Below are 15,760 nucleotides of genomic sequence, written 5' to 3'. Positions count from 1 at the left end.
TCGGACACGGGCATCTAACTTCATCCAAACCTGGGCTTTCAGGATTTGCTTTGCAAAATTCAATGAATTCATCAACCCCCCTCAAGAACTCGGGCCTCAATTTACGCCCATTGTCATATCTACCATACATCCACCAACGCTCCTTCCGTTTCATGGTGCCCAACTCTACAATTCTAGGAACATGATGATGCAAACATATCTATTTAAACACTTAAATTAAATGTATAACATTATCCAAACTTTTTCCACGAAAACAAATATGTCTATTAATAACAAGTATTAGTATTTTATTCAAGCACCTAGTCTATTAATCTATTATTAATAAAATAAACTGGATGATTGAATTTTGATGTAAACTTTATATTAGCCTAAATTCTTGCCAAGAAGGATTACAAACATATCAGATTGTGCTTCAGTATTACAAAAATTGGACAAAGTTAAGTAAAAAAAGCATATAATACAAATAAAAGCATAAAAAAAAATTGAAGCAGCACCATAGAAAAACAATAATCACGCATACCTCTTTTCAAGTGAAATAACAACAACAACAACAACAACAACAACAACAACAACAACAACAACAACAACAACAACAACAACAACAAAACAACAACAACAACAACATCAACAACAACAACAACAACAACAACAACAACAACAACAACAACAACAACAACAACAACAACAACAACAACAAAAACAAACAACAACAACAATAACAACAAACAACAACAACAACAACAACAACAACAACAACAACAACAACAACAACAACAACAACAATAACAAATAACAATAACAACAAACAACAACAACAACAACAAATAACAATAACAATAACAACAAACAACAACAACAACAAACGACAACAACAATAACAAACGACAACAACAACAACAAACGACAATAATAATAACAAACAACAAATTACAACAACAACAACAACAAATTATAGCAACAACAACAAATTACAGCAACAACAAACGACGACAACAACAACAACAACAACAACAACAACAACAACAACAACAACAAGTACTTTGAGCACAACAACAACAAACCACAACAACAACAAGTAATTTGATCAGGTTGCTAACTTACGGACTGGAGAAACATAAAGAATTGTGCGGCGGCGGCGGCGGAAGGAGTGGGTTGCGCGGTGACAGCGGCGGCGGAAGGATTGTTTTCGCTGCGCCGGCAGTTGATAAAGTGGCTACCTACATTCCCAAAACCCAGTTTTTAGGGTTTGATTTGTAACAAAAATTTTAAAAAAATAAAATAAACATAGAGCTTCAAAAATTACCGGCAAGCAGAAGGGTTTGGCGTGTCGCCGGTTGCCGGTCGCAGGTGAAGGACTTTCCTTCAGTTGGTTGAAATAAATTCGCTTTGAAGACGACGGCACTACGTGTTTTGTTTCGTGGGTTGAGAGTAGAGTTTGAGTGGGAGTGTGTGTTTTAAGTCGTCATATTCAACGACGGCTTGGCTATAATCACCGACGGCTTAAAGCCGACGCCTAATACAAAAATTCTAAAATTTAAACTGCAACTATCACCGACGGCTTTGCTAAAATCACCGACCGCTTCAAGCCGACGCCTAATACAAAAATTCTAAAATATAAGCTGTCAAAATCAACGACGGTCTGGGACGGTCGTTATTTTGTAGCGTCTGTTGTAGCCGTCGCTATCCGCGTTAAAAGCCGTCGGTGAGCACGACGGTTTAAAACGGACGCTGATTTTGAAAACAGTGACGGTTTGGCTAGCCGTCGCGGTGGAGCCGTTGGTGACTAGGCCTTTTCTTGTAGTGAGTCGAAGCCTTTATTCTTTCTTAGGACGTCATAGAATAAGTGACATCTTTTAGACGACCGGGATATGAAGCGATTCAGCGTGACCACGCAACCGGTTAATTTCTGTACTTCTTTGATGTTCCTTGGAGATTGGATATTAATGAGGGCCCTTATTTGATTTGGGCTAGCTTCGATTCCTCATTGTGTTACAACGTATCCTAGGAACTTTCCTGGAGACACTCCAAGTGTGCACTTAGTAGGATTTAATTTCATGCCATACCTTCGGAGGATGTCGAAAGCTTCCGACAAGTGTTGGATGTGATCATTTGCTTGTTTGGATTTGATGAGCATATCATCTATATACACTTCCATAGTGTCGCCCAGTTGATCTTTAAACATCTGGTTGACCAATCGTTGATAGGTGGCACCTGCATTTTTCAAACCAAAAGGCATAACCTTATAACAATATATACCTTTGTCGGTGACACTGTTTTTTCCTGATCGTCCGGATGCATTAATATTTGATTGTACCCAGAATATGCGTCCATGAACGTCAAGAGCTCGTGACCTGCCGTCGCGTCAACCATCGCATCAATATAGGGGAGAGGGAACGAATCTTTGGGACATGCTTTGTTCAAGTCTGTGAAGTCTATGCAGACTCTCCACTTCCCGTTCTTCTTGCTCACGACCACGACATTGGCTAGCCAATCTGGGTATTTTAGTAATATCCTTATCACACGGTCCCATACCTTCGAGGGCGCTTTTGAATATGATATTGGTTGAGCTGCCTCCATCTACCAATACTCGCTTCAAAAGGCAGTTACTGACAGTCAAGGATATGACGAGTCCATCGTGGTACAGTGCTCCACGTCGCACACGTCGTGGTCGTCGAAGGTGATCGCCATCACCTCCAGTTTGCGTTCTTCTTTAGACCTGCAAGATTTAAAAACGACGGACGAGGGAGTACCTTCTCTTGCTAGCCTTTTGACTGCGAAGTACGTTAGTCCACACACATCAGACCCGCCAGAAATTACATTGATTACCTTTACGTGCGTCGGTGACGCAGGCGGAACTGGTTGTGCAGGATTTCTTTCGAAGGACGCCTTGCCTTTGCCGCTCAGGAGATCTTGAAGGTGTCCTTTATTGAGCATGAATGCGCCCTCTCGTCGTAACGCGATGCACTCCTCCGTCTTGTGACCATGATCATGATGAAATTGACGCTATTTGGTTTGATCTTTTTGCGCATCTAGCCGATCACTCTTTCTTGGCCACCGAATGGGTGCTCCGATCTTGGTTAAGGCGTTTAGGACGCCTCCGACGTCGACAGAGAATCCATAGGACTCGAGATTAGGGAAGGTCGGCGACTCTGTCCTTGCGTCACTACCTGCATTATCGATTACGTCAGTAACATTATTTACTTGATTTGGGCGATTGTACGGATGGTTTCGCCAATTGTTCTTCTTGGAGACGAAAACCTTCCGGTCGTTGGGATTGTCTGGCGCATGACGCTTTGATATGGTGTTGAGGATGGCATCATCTTCTTCTAGCCTCATCTACGCCAATGCTCGCAACTTGACTTCCTCGAACGTCTGACACGGATACTTTGTCAGACGGTTGTAGAGTTTTGATCGCAGAATTAGATCTTTCTTGAAACATTCAATAGCAGTCTTAGTATCAAGATCTTTAATGCTAATCATCTCTTTATTAAAGCGATTATAATAATCGCGAACGATTCTTTAGGTCCTTGGACGACGCCATATAGGTCGCTCGTCTGCTTCTCCAGGCTGCGACTGCCTTCGAATTTCTCATAAAACTTGTTGACTAGAGTGGAAAAATTGCTGATGCTTCCTAGCTTAAGGGATCCAAGCCATTTGAGGGCAGGACCGGTGAACGTAGCTCCGAAAGACTTGCACATACAGGCTTCCACCAGGTGCCAAGGAATTGACGCTTGCCACATCCGCTGCTTGTATTTGGCAACATGCTCGGCTGGATCGGTCGAACCATCATAATTGGCAACGAGGACGGGTAGATTTAGCTTTTTGGGGAGCACGACCTTTGAGATCCTCTCTACGAACGATGATGTCGCATAACCATCAGGATGCTCTACGATGCTTGGCGTTGGAGCTCCAGGGAGATGGGGCATGAGCTTCATTAGGCGCCTATTCTGCCTCTCAATCAGGATCATGCGCTTCGCCATCGGATCTGCTTCTCCCTCGCCAGGATTCTTTTCTAGCGTCATTCAAGGGCTCTTCGTCCTCGAACTCTGCGTCATCTTCGGATTCCGCACCATCTGAATCGGAATAATTCTGCATAAGAGGGATGTCGTCCATATTGGCACGACGCTGGACCTTTGAGGCTTTGGATGACGCTAACTCCTCTTGCAGCTTTTGAAGCTTTTCCTGCGACGATGAGAAGTCAGAGGATAGGCGCTCATTAACTTGCTTCATTTCGAGCATCTCTGTTCTCATTTGGTCATATAACCTCTGCATTTCTTCGAGACTTGGTGTTCCGGCCATTTGATGGATTTGAACAATAGTTGATCTGGTTATGCCCCACGGTGGGCGCCAAACTGTTTATGCTAAAATTTGCCTCTTACGACATAATTAAAATTAGGGACGATTCAACCAGATTATGAATGTGACAATGCAAGGAAAGGATGCAAAGAGCAATAAAGGGAAAAACACACAGAAATGGTGACGCGAAAAACCGCAATGAAGGTGAGTAAAAACCGCGGGTGGAGATGGTTCCACCAATCTACTATCAGGGACTGTCGTTCCAGATGAGCGACAATCGTTACAGTTTAAGTTTTTCTCTAAGTACAAGTGTAAAATGTCCTCGTGTCCCTCATCTTGCTCTTGCCTTTGTTTTTGTATATCATATGCCGTATTTTTCTCTTTGGCTTTTTCTGCTTAAATGCCCTATTGATTTCCTAAGCAATTACAATGGTAACCGTTCCTTGATTATAGGAGATTCTCCTAACAAAGCTCAACTGACAAAATTTACTTCCTTTCTTCATGCAATTGATTTTCTCCAACGGCTTGGTTAGCTGAATTATCGCCGGATTATCACCTTCCTTTCTCGGACAATCTGTTAATGATTTTAGTCGACCTAGTCTTCGCATCTTCCTGTCGTGTCTTAGTGTCAAAGTCGCTATGTCATCACGTCAATGTCATCCTACAAAAATCAGCCATAACAGTAATATGGAGTTTATATTTTATAACGATATTCTAGTAGTTTATTATTGTTGATATTATATGTTAATTAAACAATACTTTAGACGCGTTTAATCTACTAGTATATTTCTAAAACCGAGTTTGAATAACTTGGAGTTCAAAAGAATAATATCATTATTTGTTAGTATATCATAGTTGCAAACATTTACAGTATTAAATTAGTAACTAGTAAGTTGTGTTGTAGGCATTTTAGATGTGAATAGAAAAGAAAACTCGAAGATCATAATTAAACCCCGTGGTTGTTTTAGTCGGTCAATAAGCAAAAACCAAAACTCCCTTCTATTTTTCTCGGGTGTTAGTAACCCCCATCAACCCCAAAACCGTGTTTTCTCTCTTATCACGCACTTTTCCTCCTCCTTCGTGCTGCCACTCGAACCAGCAGCCCCCACCTGCATCGAACCGCCGGAGTTTTTTTTCCTTGCTCGCCAGAGCCTCGGGTTCTTTTTCTACTCTCCACTATCTGTTTCTCTCTCCTCTACTTGCTTTACGTTGTTGTTGTTTCGCTGCGCTACTGGTGGTGTTGGTGGTGATTCTCACCACTATTTTTCTCTCTCTTCTGTTTTGTTGCGTGTTGCTGTTGTTGCATCGGTGTCGCTGCCGACACGATCGTGCGGTGCTGCTGCCGCTTTATCGTGACCCATCTTGAGGTATCCTTTTTTAATTTTCTTCAATGGTGAATTTGAAGATTGAGTTAATTTGTTGGCTTGAAGGATGTTTGATAATAAGTATACAGTTCTTGTTTGTTCATGTTTGAAAATTAAAACTGTGCCACACTCTTCCTCTTCTTTTGATTTGTTTAGATTTTTGGGCTTGAGCGTTTAATATGAAATCAACTAAATTATAGTATTTGGTTAATTAATTTCAGAGATGAGTTTGAAATAACTTTTATATCTTGACTATGCATTTTACATAATGGATTGAGTTTTTGGACAGATTGTTAGCACTAATTGAGGTTTTTGTGTCCTGAATTATTATGTTGTATCTGTGAAATTCAGTTAGAATGGGTGGACTGGATTATCATTAGAACTAGAATTCATAGTAGTTGGTGTAGTTTGATTCTATAATGAGGTCCTTGGAAATATATATATCATGTGTAATCTTTAAATAGTACATAAAGAGTATCGGAATAGTGATTGATTCAAATCCTTGGTTAGTCTTAATGAGATTTTTGGTTGTTTGTTAAGAGATGTTATTGAATCCCTTAATAAGTTTATAGGAAAAGATGTAATTACTATGAATACAAACATTTGTTGATTCGTTTGAAATGGTGTATTGATTATGGTATAAATCGAGTGTTGTAGCATAAATTAGTATTTTAATTACCTAGATCATACCTAGTTATTGTTTATAAACTTAAAAGTAGCGGAATGTGTTATGATTAACCATAACGAGTCCTTTTCTCAGCTTTACTATGTTAGTGTCATCAAGTATGATTATATCAGATCTATTTGAAGTGAATATGGAACAGTGTAAAGATTGAAGAATATGATATGGATTATAATGATACCGAATAATTTGATAAATTCGTGTGATTGTAGAATCATTGATGATATCGAAGTGGATATGGAATTGTATAGAATTGATTTGGATTGAAATACATAGTATGAACTATAATATTATTGGATAGATGGATTCGCTCATGTGATTTTGGAACCTTGAGAAATATTATTTGGGTTGATTGATTTTTTTAGAAATTGATTCTTAGAAAGATCGTTGATTTTTGGATCATTGTGAAAGAAAGATTGTCCCTTGTTGCTCTTGGTTTTAATCATGGAAAATGAAAGATTACATGGACTAGCTATTAGAAATATAGATGTATTGTTACATTATCTTCGCCCGAATTGGGAAGATATTGGATTGATTGATATTCGTCGTATGTGGCAAGATACTAAACCGTCCTCTTCTCTAGCGTGGCCGGCCGGGGCTACCGGGTCACATAAAGCTTGAGTTGAGGGGTGTGCACACTATGGGTTATTGGCCATTGATATTGTTGGTAAACTGGCCGGGGCTCTCGGGTTTACATTATCATAGACCGGCCGGGACTCCCAGGTCTATCATTTGCTATTTAGTGGGTCGGCCGGGGCTCCCGGATCCACTCTGACTTTATCTTTGGATTATTTGATAACTCTTGTTTAATGGATTGATCTTTGGACTTGATAATAATTGATATTTACTCCACGTCTTGTATTTGATTATCAAAGATGAATTACTCGTGAGTATGGACTCAATGAATCCTTATTAATATCTTAGGATACTCAAATGTCGTGAACTTGCTACTCGATTACTTTTTTATTTCGGTCTTGAAACTTATTAATTAGTAACTCTATTTGACTATATTCTTGTCTACGTGGTTTACATGGTTATTATTTTACATGGATTACGAGCATTGAGTATAATTAAGGTAGCTTTGAGATACAAAACCTTTTGGCTTTGATTGGATATAGATTGACATAGAATGTTTATAAGGGAAACTTCAGATAAGAATATAATGAGAATTTGAGTTATTACTTTTATCTTTTGAAGTACATATTTTGATGCTTTCTTCTTTTGCTTAAGGTGGAGTGTTGGTACTCAGCTTTTGCTGACGTGTGTTATATTTGTGTTTGTTTGTGTTATTCTTTCCCTTTTGGGGTTGAACCTGTGACGACCTGGAAATTTATAGAGGAACTTTCTATTCGAAGACTTTCAAATGTAAATTATACTTGGGTTTAAATATGTATTGGTTATGTTATTATTTTTGAGGTTTTAATTGAAGATTTCTTAGATTAGTTTGTGATATTGATTAGTTTCATTGGATTTGATTCCCTCTTGAGGTTGTTTCCGCGAAAGCGTCGACGGTTTAGGTTTTGAAATTGAGAACATTATATTTTATGGAGTTTGTAAACAGGTTTAAATTGTTAACATTGGGCTGTTCAATTTTCAGAGTAAATGCTGACGAAATTTCGAGTCAAATTAGAAGACTATTGTATTAAGGTTTGTATTAATTGTGATTGAGGATCGGGGCGTTACACAACGGCTGCCTTGCCGGAATATCGGAGATCCTCCGCACTAAGCTCGCATGACTGTAATTTCCTCCTTGCTTTGTGCAGCGGCTAGGTCTCTTATTTTCGCTGGCCAACCATAATCTAACTTGGTTCCTTCTTTCTCGGACCAGTAGTTTCAAACTTCATTGACTTAGTCTTTGTGTCACATTGGTGCAGCTAGTCTTACGTCGTAACGTCAAAGACGTTTAGTCATTGTGTCAATGTCAACTTGTAAAAATCAGCCATAACAAATACGCAGCTAAAACAAAGTTACGAACACAATTTCACTACTTAAACTCCTTATTGCTACTATTACGCTAATCTATTTAGCACTTTCAAGTTAAAAAATTTGCTGCCTTTTGGTTTCAATATAAGTGCTTTCATCTAGTTTTTTGTTAGAACATAATGAAAGAAAAATTAACGAAGTACTAAGTCCAAAAAAATTAATAAAAGTCAATAATTTTATGCTTTTACCTTGCTGTTATTTCTAACTCAGGATACTTGCTGTCGTATGTCAATGAATTACACTGCTAGGCCATGAATTTCGTTGAATCTAGACCCCTGATGGCGTGGGTTTTCGCGGCTAATTGTTGTTGATTATTTCAGGTGACTGAATTTCGCTGAATCTAGAACTCTGGTGGCATGGCGTAGTTGTGAGGAGTTGTTTAGTTTTGTGCTTTTATAAAAACACTTATGATTATTGTTTTACTTTAAGTTTATGTCAAACTATGTTAGTTGCTAAGTTTCAACTTGTACGACGATAACACACTTAACCGCTTAGGTTTCGCTGCTAATGACTCTCTAATCAACCTAATAAATAGGGTTAGAGGTCGGGGCGTTATATAACTAATATATAAAGCAGAGTCCAAAAATGAGCCCACGAGGTCGCGATCACGTTTATTAATTGTCATATCATTTAAAAAAATTACATAGTTACAAAATAATAAAAATACATGTATAGAGTTTAGGATAAGAAGAAATAAAGTTCGGTTAACGATGAAAATTTTAATTATAGTAAATCGATTTTACTTTTAATATATAGTTCAGAAAAATATAGTTTTTGTATTATTGTAAAGCGTTTAAAAATTACTTTGAAATAGACCCATTTATGTTATATTTAAATTTTTTTTGTTAAAGTAACGTATAAAAATAAATATTTGACTACACTAACGTATTAAAGTAACAAACTGCAATTAAAATTAGGGTTTTTCTACAAAACCTATTCATGTTAGAATTAGAATATAAACCTGTTATGCAATTAGAATATGGATTTTAAAGTACTTATTATCACACATAATGATATATGAATATAATTATACCATATAAATGATACACGGGCTTCAAAAGCTAGTAATAATAGTACTTTCTTCAGGTTTTTTTACTTGCAATATTTTACCATATATAGATTGCAAGTTAAAAAAACAGAGGAAGTATTAGAATTGATTAATTAAGAATATATGTTTGTTATTGATTTTATATAATTTTCGGCCATTTGCATCGAAGACACCCCTAAAACCCTCCGAATTTTAGAGACCTCTCAGCTTATACGAAATTCTGGGCTCGAATTGATCAACCTCGTTCCAGGTTTCTTTACCTTTCCCGTAGATGATACTTGTTTAGACGATCTTTTGTTGCGATTTTTGAAATATACTTTGATGTAATTACTCATGCGATTGTTATTGTTTCTTGATGAATTCAACTTTAATTTTTATATTTTGATGAGATTTTTCATTTGTTTTTGGTGTAGAATTAGCAAGTGAATAGTGGTAATGGCTGCACCAGCTTCTTCATCCCTGAAAGAATACTTGAAAAAGTATGAAAGTAATGCAGTAAAAGAGGAGAAGAAGAAGAAAAAGAAGAAAACTAAACCAGTTGCCGCCGGCGTACTCGTTGTGGATGAAGATCCTGTGTGGCAAAAGCCAGTCATTGTCGAAGAAGAGGAAGAAAACGATTCACCTGGTAAATTGTTGTTTTTTTTAATGTGATAAAATGTTCAATTACAATTTTAGTATAAGTTATAGATTAGGATGATAATTTGTTTTTCATATACACCATTAATCGTTGAATATATAAGGAGAAAATGTTATGAAGGAGAAAATGTTCGTAACTAGGATGAATTAGGAATTTCCTGTTTATGGACCATGACCTAAACTCATCTTTTGTAGATGAGAAGCCACAAGTTGATGAAGACATAGAGTTTAAGAGGATAAAGAGGTTAGAGCAGCTTAGAGCTAGGCGTTCTTACAATGAAATTTCTAAAGATGGTAGTGGTTGGGTTCCGATTTCTGAGGTGCCAAAGGTTGATCCAAGTTCAGATATTTCCCCACCCCGTAATCGAAAAGCTAGGTATGACACACCTTCTCCAGAGGCTGGGGTAGATGCTTCAGAGTTAGGTAGAGAACTTACTGATCTGTCACCACCACGACAGCGTCGCCAACGTAATGACACTCCTTCACCAGGGCGTGATGATCTGTCACCACCTAGACAACGTCAAAAGTTCTATGATTCTCCATCACCTGAGAATGATACAAAGTCCCTGGATGCCAGTAAGAAGGTGGATTTCTCACCACCACGCCAGCGCCGTAAACGTTATGATTCTCCCTCACCAGAACGGAAAACCAAAGCTTCTGATGCAGATCAGGATAGTGATATATCTCCACCACGTCGGCAGGGACGAAGTCATGGTTCCCTTTCACCCATGCCTCGCAGAAAGCCTTTAGTTTCTGGTGTAAGAGACTCTAATTTGGGTGACCTGTCTCCCCCCCGCCGAAAGCGTCCTAGTTCTCCAAAACTAAATGATTCAAGAGTTTCAGAGGACCTTTCACCTCCGAGGAAAAGCCAGCAGGGGATTGGTAAAAGGGGTCACAGAGCAAGAGAGATGCCTAACGAAGCAGATCTTTCTCCCCCGAGAAAAAGAAAAGACCAACAGAAAACGGGTTTGATTACGGGCAAAGATGTTAGTGAAGAGATTGCTAAAATTAAAAAGGATGAATGGTCGAGGTATGACTTCTCTCGTATATTTGTATATTCATAGAAGTACATCACTTGAGTGATAATCTTTTGCTTGGAGTAAATGCATAAAAGAAGTGAAGTGGAAATTTTTGCTACAGCTGGTAATTTTTTATCTGCAGTACAGGAGAAACATCTTGCTTCTAACCTACTCTTTAAAATTCAAATACCTTCTTTTTTTAGGTCGGGAGTGGGTTGTTGCTTGATAACTTGATATTCTCATTTTAGATTTTGGCTATCATCTCTTATTACCTGTGAGTTAATCTCATATAGTGTGTAAATATTCGTAGATTTAATGAGATGGATCCTTCTATAAGTGGACGTGGCGCGGAACCAGTATATCGTTACAAGGGTTAGTGACTTGGTTTCTGGCTTTGTGCTCTCAAGTCTGAATATTGGTATATTTTACGCTGTGCTTTTTTGGCATTTACATGTTTATGATTTAATAACATTGAAAACTTTATTTCAGGAGGACGCATATCAAAGGATGAGTTCTTGAAGTTAAACAAGAAAGAGGAAAAGCCCAAGGTAGCTAAATTTTTCTTTTATGGCTTTTTTTATGTTATGATGCATGTAAGAAAAAGAATGGTCTTGCTGGAGTACATGTTTAAAGAACTAGGTTGTAAAAGGTATTAGATTGCGTAGGATGCCAGATTGATCCATATTAGCTATATGAACTATATTTATGACCTTGTACAAAGTGTAGATTAATGAAAGTTTGGTAACCTTCTTATAGGCCACCTAAACATTAGATTAAATTCAATAAAACACGTGATTTGTCTCTTCTTAGTAATTATTAGCCACACGATATTCATGCATACCCTTTCTTGTATGATACTTGCCTGCTTTATATTTTCGATCTGTCGGTCCAATATCTCTTTGAATGAGTGAGATGAGATTACTTGTCTATTTTGGTAGTGAAGCCTTCAAGTCATAGTGGAGATGCATGTTTTGTAAATAAAGCCTGATGTTTTTTTTTTCTTCCTTCTTTTTCTCTTTTGGGGGATGGGTTAGGGTGGGGGTGGGAGAGGGGAAGTATGGGTCTCTGTCTGTACATAGCCTTATGCCCTTATCCCTATGATGCGGAAACTGCAGTTCTATACTTTTTCTGTTCAGTTAGTGTGCTAATTTTCTGAAATTCAAGATAATTTGTTTGTATTTGAATAGCTTTATAATTGAAGGGTCGAAACCTCCACAAAGAATGCACAAAATGTTTATGGAAATCTTAATGTTACACATTCAACAGTACTAGCAAAATAAATGCTTTTGAACATTTTGATCTGCTCAATTTCTTGGTTAAGCTGCAGTAGTGATTATGTGCCTCCTTTTCTGAATGGACATAAAATTGGATCTTCTGCTGAGACCCCTGTCGCATCTTATGTCATCACTCTTTGTAAAGATGGATTTTTTTTTTTTTTTTTTAACATGATAATATACCTTGAACTTGTTTTTATTTTTTCAGAACGGGTGTCTTTTAGGATTCATATATTCTCCTTCTCATCTAACCCCCCCCCCCCCCCCCAAAAAAAAAACCCACGCACCAAAAAGAAAGAATCTTTATTGCATTTATTCTGTCAGGACTAATTCACGCATTATCTATGGTTGATTAGGAGGAGAAGAAGTTGGAGTGGAGCAAGGGATTGGCTCAAAAACGCGAAGCTGAAGCTAGGATTCTTGAGCTGGAACTTGAGAAAGATAAGCCTTTTGCACGGTCTAGGTAAAGTCAAGTGGTTACTGATTTCATGTCTGCTTGCTCTATCATGAATTATATGATAAGGATACCTTCTGATGAAGTTGGCTTTTACGCTTTTGACATGGTTTTGTGTTTTCCCCTATTATTGGGGACTCATTGAGAAAATGAGTTTTCTGTTCAGCATTTGTGTTTTTAGTTGTGGATTCAAGTTACTCAATTCTAGCGTAACCATATATAGGTGATGTTTGCATATTATAACAGATATGTTTATTTGATTCAACATATCTTAGAGCATCTAAAACTATTGTTACTTGTCCAGTTGTGCTTTTCTGATCTATGGGTGAATAGCAATAGAAGTTTTTCGGTGCGTAGCCCAGAAAAGTTAAAGGAAAGGGTTTATCTATAAATGGCTCTGTAGAAGATGATCTAAGGTTGTTTGCAGAAGTAGGGTTTAGTTGCTTTCCTTTCTAGATTAGCTCATTCATGTGCTTGTGTCGTACTACTTTTCATTTTTGGTTCTATAGGCCCTTCTGGATTTGCTTTTGTTTATATATTGCTGCAGCTCGTGTTTCAATGGTGTCACTGTCCAAATTATTTTATTTTGAGGAAAAATCTCAATTTGATGTAATCTATCTGCTTGATTTTTAATTTCTAAACAGAATGATGTTTGAGGAATAATGACAGTTGATGAGGTAGTTAAAATTATTGGTCCAAGGGTACTAGGTAATTATTTACATCTTGGGCCTTCTCAGACCTGACCTAAAAGTGGGATCAGTATTGTATATGCCAATCTGCTATGATTTGTGTGTTTGTCTGTGTATTTGCTAGATACGTTCCTTACCTCCCAAGAATTGCTTGTTTCTCAATATTGTCGATACTCAAGTATTACTTCATCTGCCCCCTGCTTAGTATTTCTCAATTCTATAGGATAATAGGAATGATGTTTAAGGAATAATAGAAGGGATGAGAAAGCTGAAAAATCGACTTCAATATGTTAAGGAAGTGGATTATTGAAGGACGATGACCCACATCAAAATGTAAAAATATTTAAGATGGGGCTGAGGGCTGATTAATATCTTGCAAAAAGGACTCTTTGTGGTGCAGTCAGGAAGAGTCATAGTTATTAGTAAGATTTTGGGTACTGCGTGTGGTATGTAGATGTAGTTCTCTTACGCGAACTATCTGAAATCTCATGATGCATGCATATTTTGTTGGCAGAGATGATCCCGAACTCGATAGAATGATGAAGGATAGACTTAGGTGGGGTGATCCAATGGCACATTTGGTCAAGGTAATGTATCTATAGTTCAGTTACCAAAAAAAAGTGTTCTTGCCAATCTATAGAAACGAGACTGAAATGACTTTGAATAAATTGCAGAATAAACAATCCAACTTGCTTCTTTCAGACTTGGGGGAGAATGAGAAGATGAAAGAGTCTGGTTTCATCATTCCCCAAGATATACCTAGTCACAGTTGGATCAAAAGGGGGCTTGACTACGAACCTAACAGATACGGTATTAAACCTGGGAGACATTGGGATGGTGTTAATCGTAGTAATGGTAAGTCTACTTATTAATCCTTGAAACTATTTTGCTTTGTAATCTGAAGTCATGGAACAAAGTTTTGCTAGATTCAAATAAAATTCACGATGCTTGCTTTTTTTTACCCTTCAATGTAGGATATGAAAAGCAATTGTTTAAGAGGACGAACGAGAAACGGGCTACCGAGCGAGAAGCATATCTGTGGTCTGTATCAGATATGTAAAGAACTTCAAAGATGGGTTCTGCTGTAAAACTCACTGAATTATTTTGAAAGTTTGTTGATTGCTTAGTCTATCAGAAAACAAAGGAAATTGGTACGGTGGCTTCTTCAATCGTTGGCTCTCATACCCCAACCAGCTACCTCTGTCACCTTGTAGCTTTCCTTGCACAATCTCAATTCCTTCAGAATTCAGATATGAGATTCTCTTTTTCTGAACAATCTTCCAGCCCATCTCCTCACAAAACCCCATCAACCCCAAATATGGGCCTTGTTTTACAGGAGTGGTGCTGATCACCTCTCAGCACTGACTTTGTTCGCTTGTAACTCGTGCTAGTACTAATGACCTGCCTTGTTGCTGACATCCTATTTGGAGAAAACAGAACCGATGGAAGGTAAAAGTCCTGTAGTATTCTGCTATTGAAACAACGTGTAATTGTTATGAACAGAACGTATCTTTTGATGCTTTAATGGATCTTTCGGCTCTTGTGAAACCATTGGGTATGCTGTATTAGTTGTATGTTATATATTCAGAAGGTTTCTTGAACACTCAACTTCTTTTAGATCTGTTATCTAAACAATCATAACAGGATTTTTGCTACCGTATTTGATTGTAGGAGAATTCTACATTGTACAGTAATACACATGCCCAGCTTTTCCAATGTTCTGTCAAATAATCAATCAATTTGTGATCGGTTTATAAACACTTGATTGAACGTTTTTGCTCCTGTAATTCGTGTACCATGATTTTGTTTGTCCAGCTTCGAGGAATAGCCTTGCCTCAGACATAGCTTTTGTTGCTTGAAATATATACTGCTGTTCTGCTCTATATAGCAAACAACTTTTATTTACTTCCTCCGTTTTTTTTTTTTACTTGCAACACTTTCCTAAAAATGAAATAGTTAATTACTTGCAACACTTTCTACTTTTGCTTTTCCTTTCTCTCTATCTCTCTCCAATCACATGGGGGTCTTTTTTTTTTTTTTTCCTCTGTACCTCTCTCCTACCCAAATTTTGCATTGGAATTGATAAAAAAAAAAGTATTCCAAGTAAAAAAACGGAAGAAGTACTATACTTTTGCTCTATACAGGAAACAATCTTGCTACCTTATTTTTGTAATCATGCTCCCCTTTTTGGCTGGTTTGTTGGTGGTAGAGGTTTTGGTGGTTGGTTAGGGTGCTTTTTAGTGGTTTGTACTTTGTAGGTAGGGTTAGGGTGTGAATGGATGAGACTGGATTGGACTTTGTCAGATTGAAATTCA

At 37.7% G+C, this 15,760-nt stretch overlaps 1 protein-coding gene across 4 annotated transcripts; it reads left to right on the top strand.

Moving 5' to 3' along the window:
- Positions 1–5,268: 5,268 nt before the first annotated feature.
- On the top strand, positions 5,269–15,161 carry LOC104907685 (uncharacterized). Of its 4 annotated transcripts, none has more exons than XM_048643174.2 (10): positions 5,269–5,663; positions 7,940–7,989; positions 9,787–9,998; positions 10,205–11,039; positions 11,339–11,400; positions 11,518–11,576; positions 12,659–12,765; positions 13,960–14,032; positions 14,120–14,300; positions 14,420–15,161. In XM_048643174.2, exons 3-10 carry the CDS (start codon positions 9,809–9,811, stop codon positions 14,503–14,505), a joined length of 1,593 nt encoding a protein of 530 aa, XP_048499131.1. In that variant the 5' UTR covers positions 5,269–5,663; positions 7,940–7,989; positions 9,787–9,808; the 3' UTR covers positions 14,506–15,161. The 4 variants fall into 4 exon arrangements, with proteins under 4 accessions (XP_048499131.1, XP_048499130.1, XP_010694955.2 ...); XM_048643173.2 differs by having other exon boundaries at positions 7,940–8,080; XM_010696653.4 differs by lacking the exon at positions 7,940–7,989 and having other exon boundaries at positions 5,270–5,663.
- The last annotated feature ends 599 nt before the right edge of the window (positions 15,162–15,760 follow it).

The sequence above is a fragment of the Beta vulgaris genome, chromosome 4 (genome assembly GCF_026745355.1).
Source record: "Beta vulgaris subsp. vulgaris cultivar EL10 chromosome 4, EL10.2, whole genome shotgun sequence".
Lineage (NCBI taxonomy): Eukaryota > Viridiplantae > Streptophyta > Magnoliopsida > Caryophyllales > Amaranthaceae > Beta > Beta vulgaris.
The sequence above is the reverse complement of the archived record's forward strand: the minus strand, read 5'-3'. Positions and strand labels throughout refer to the sequence as shown.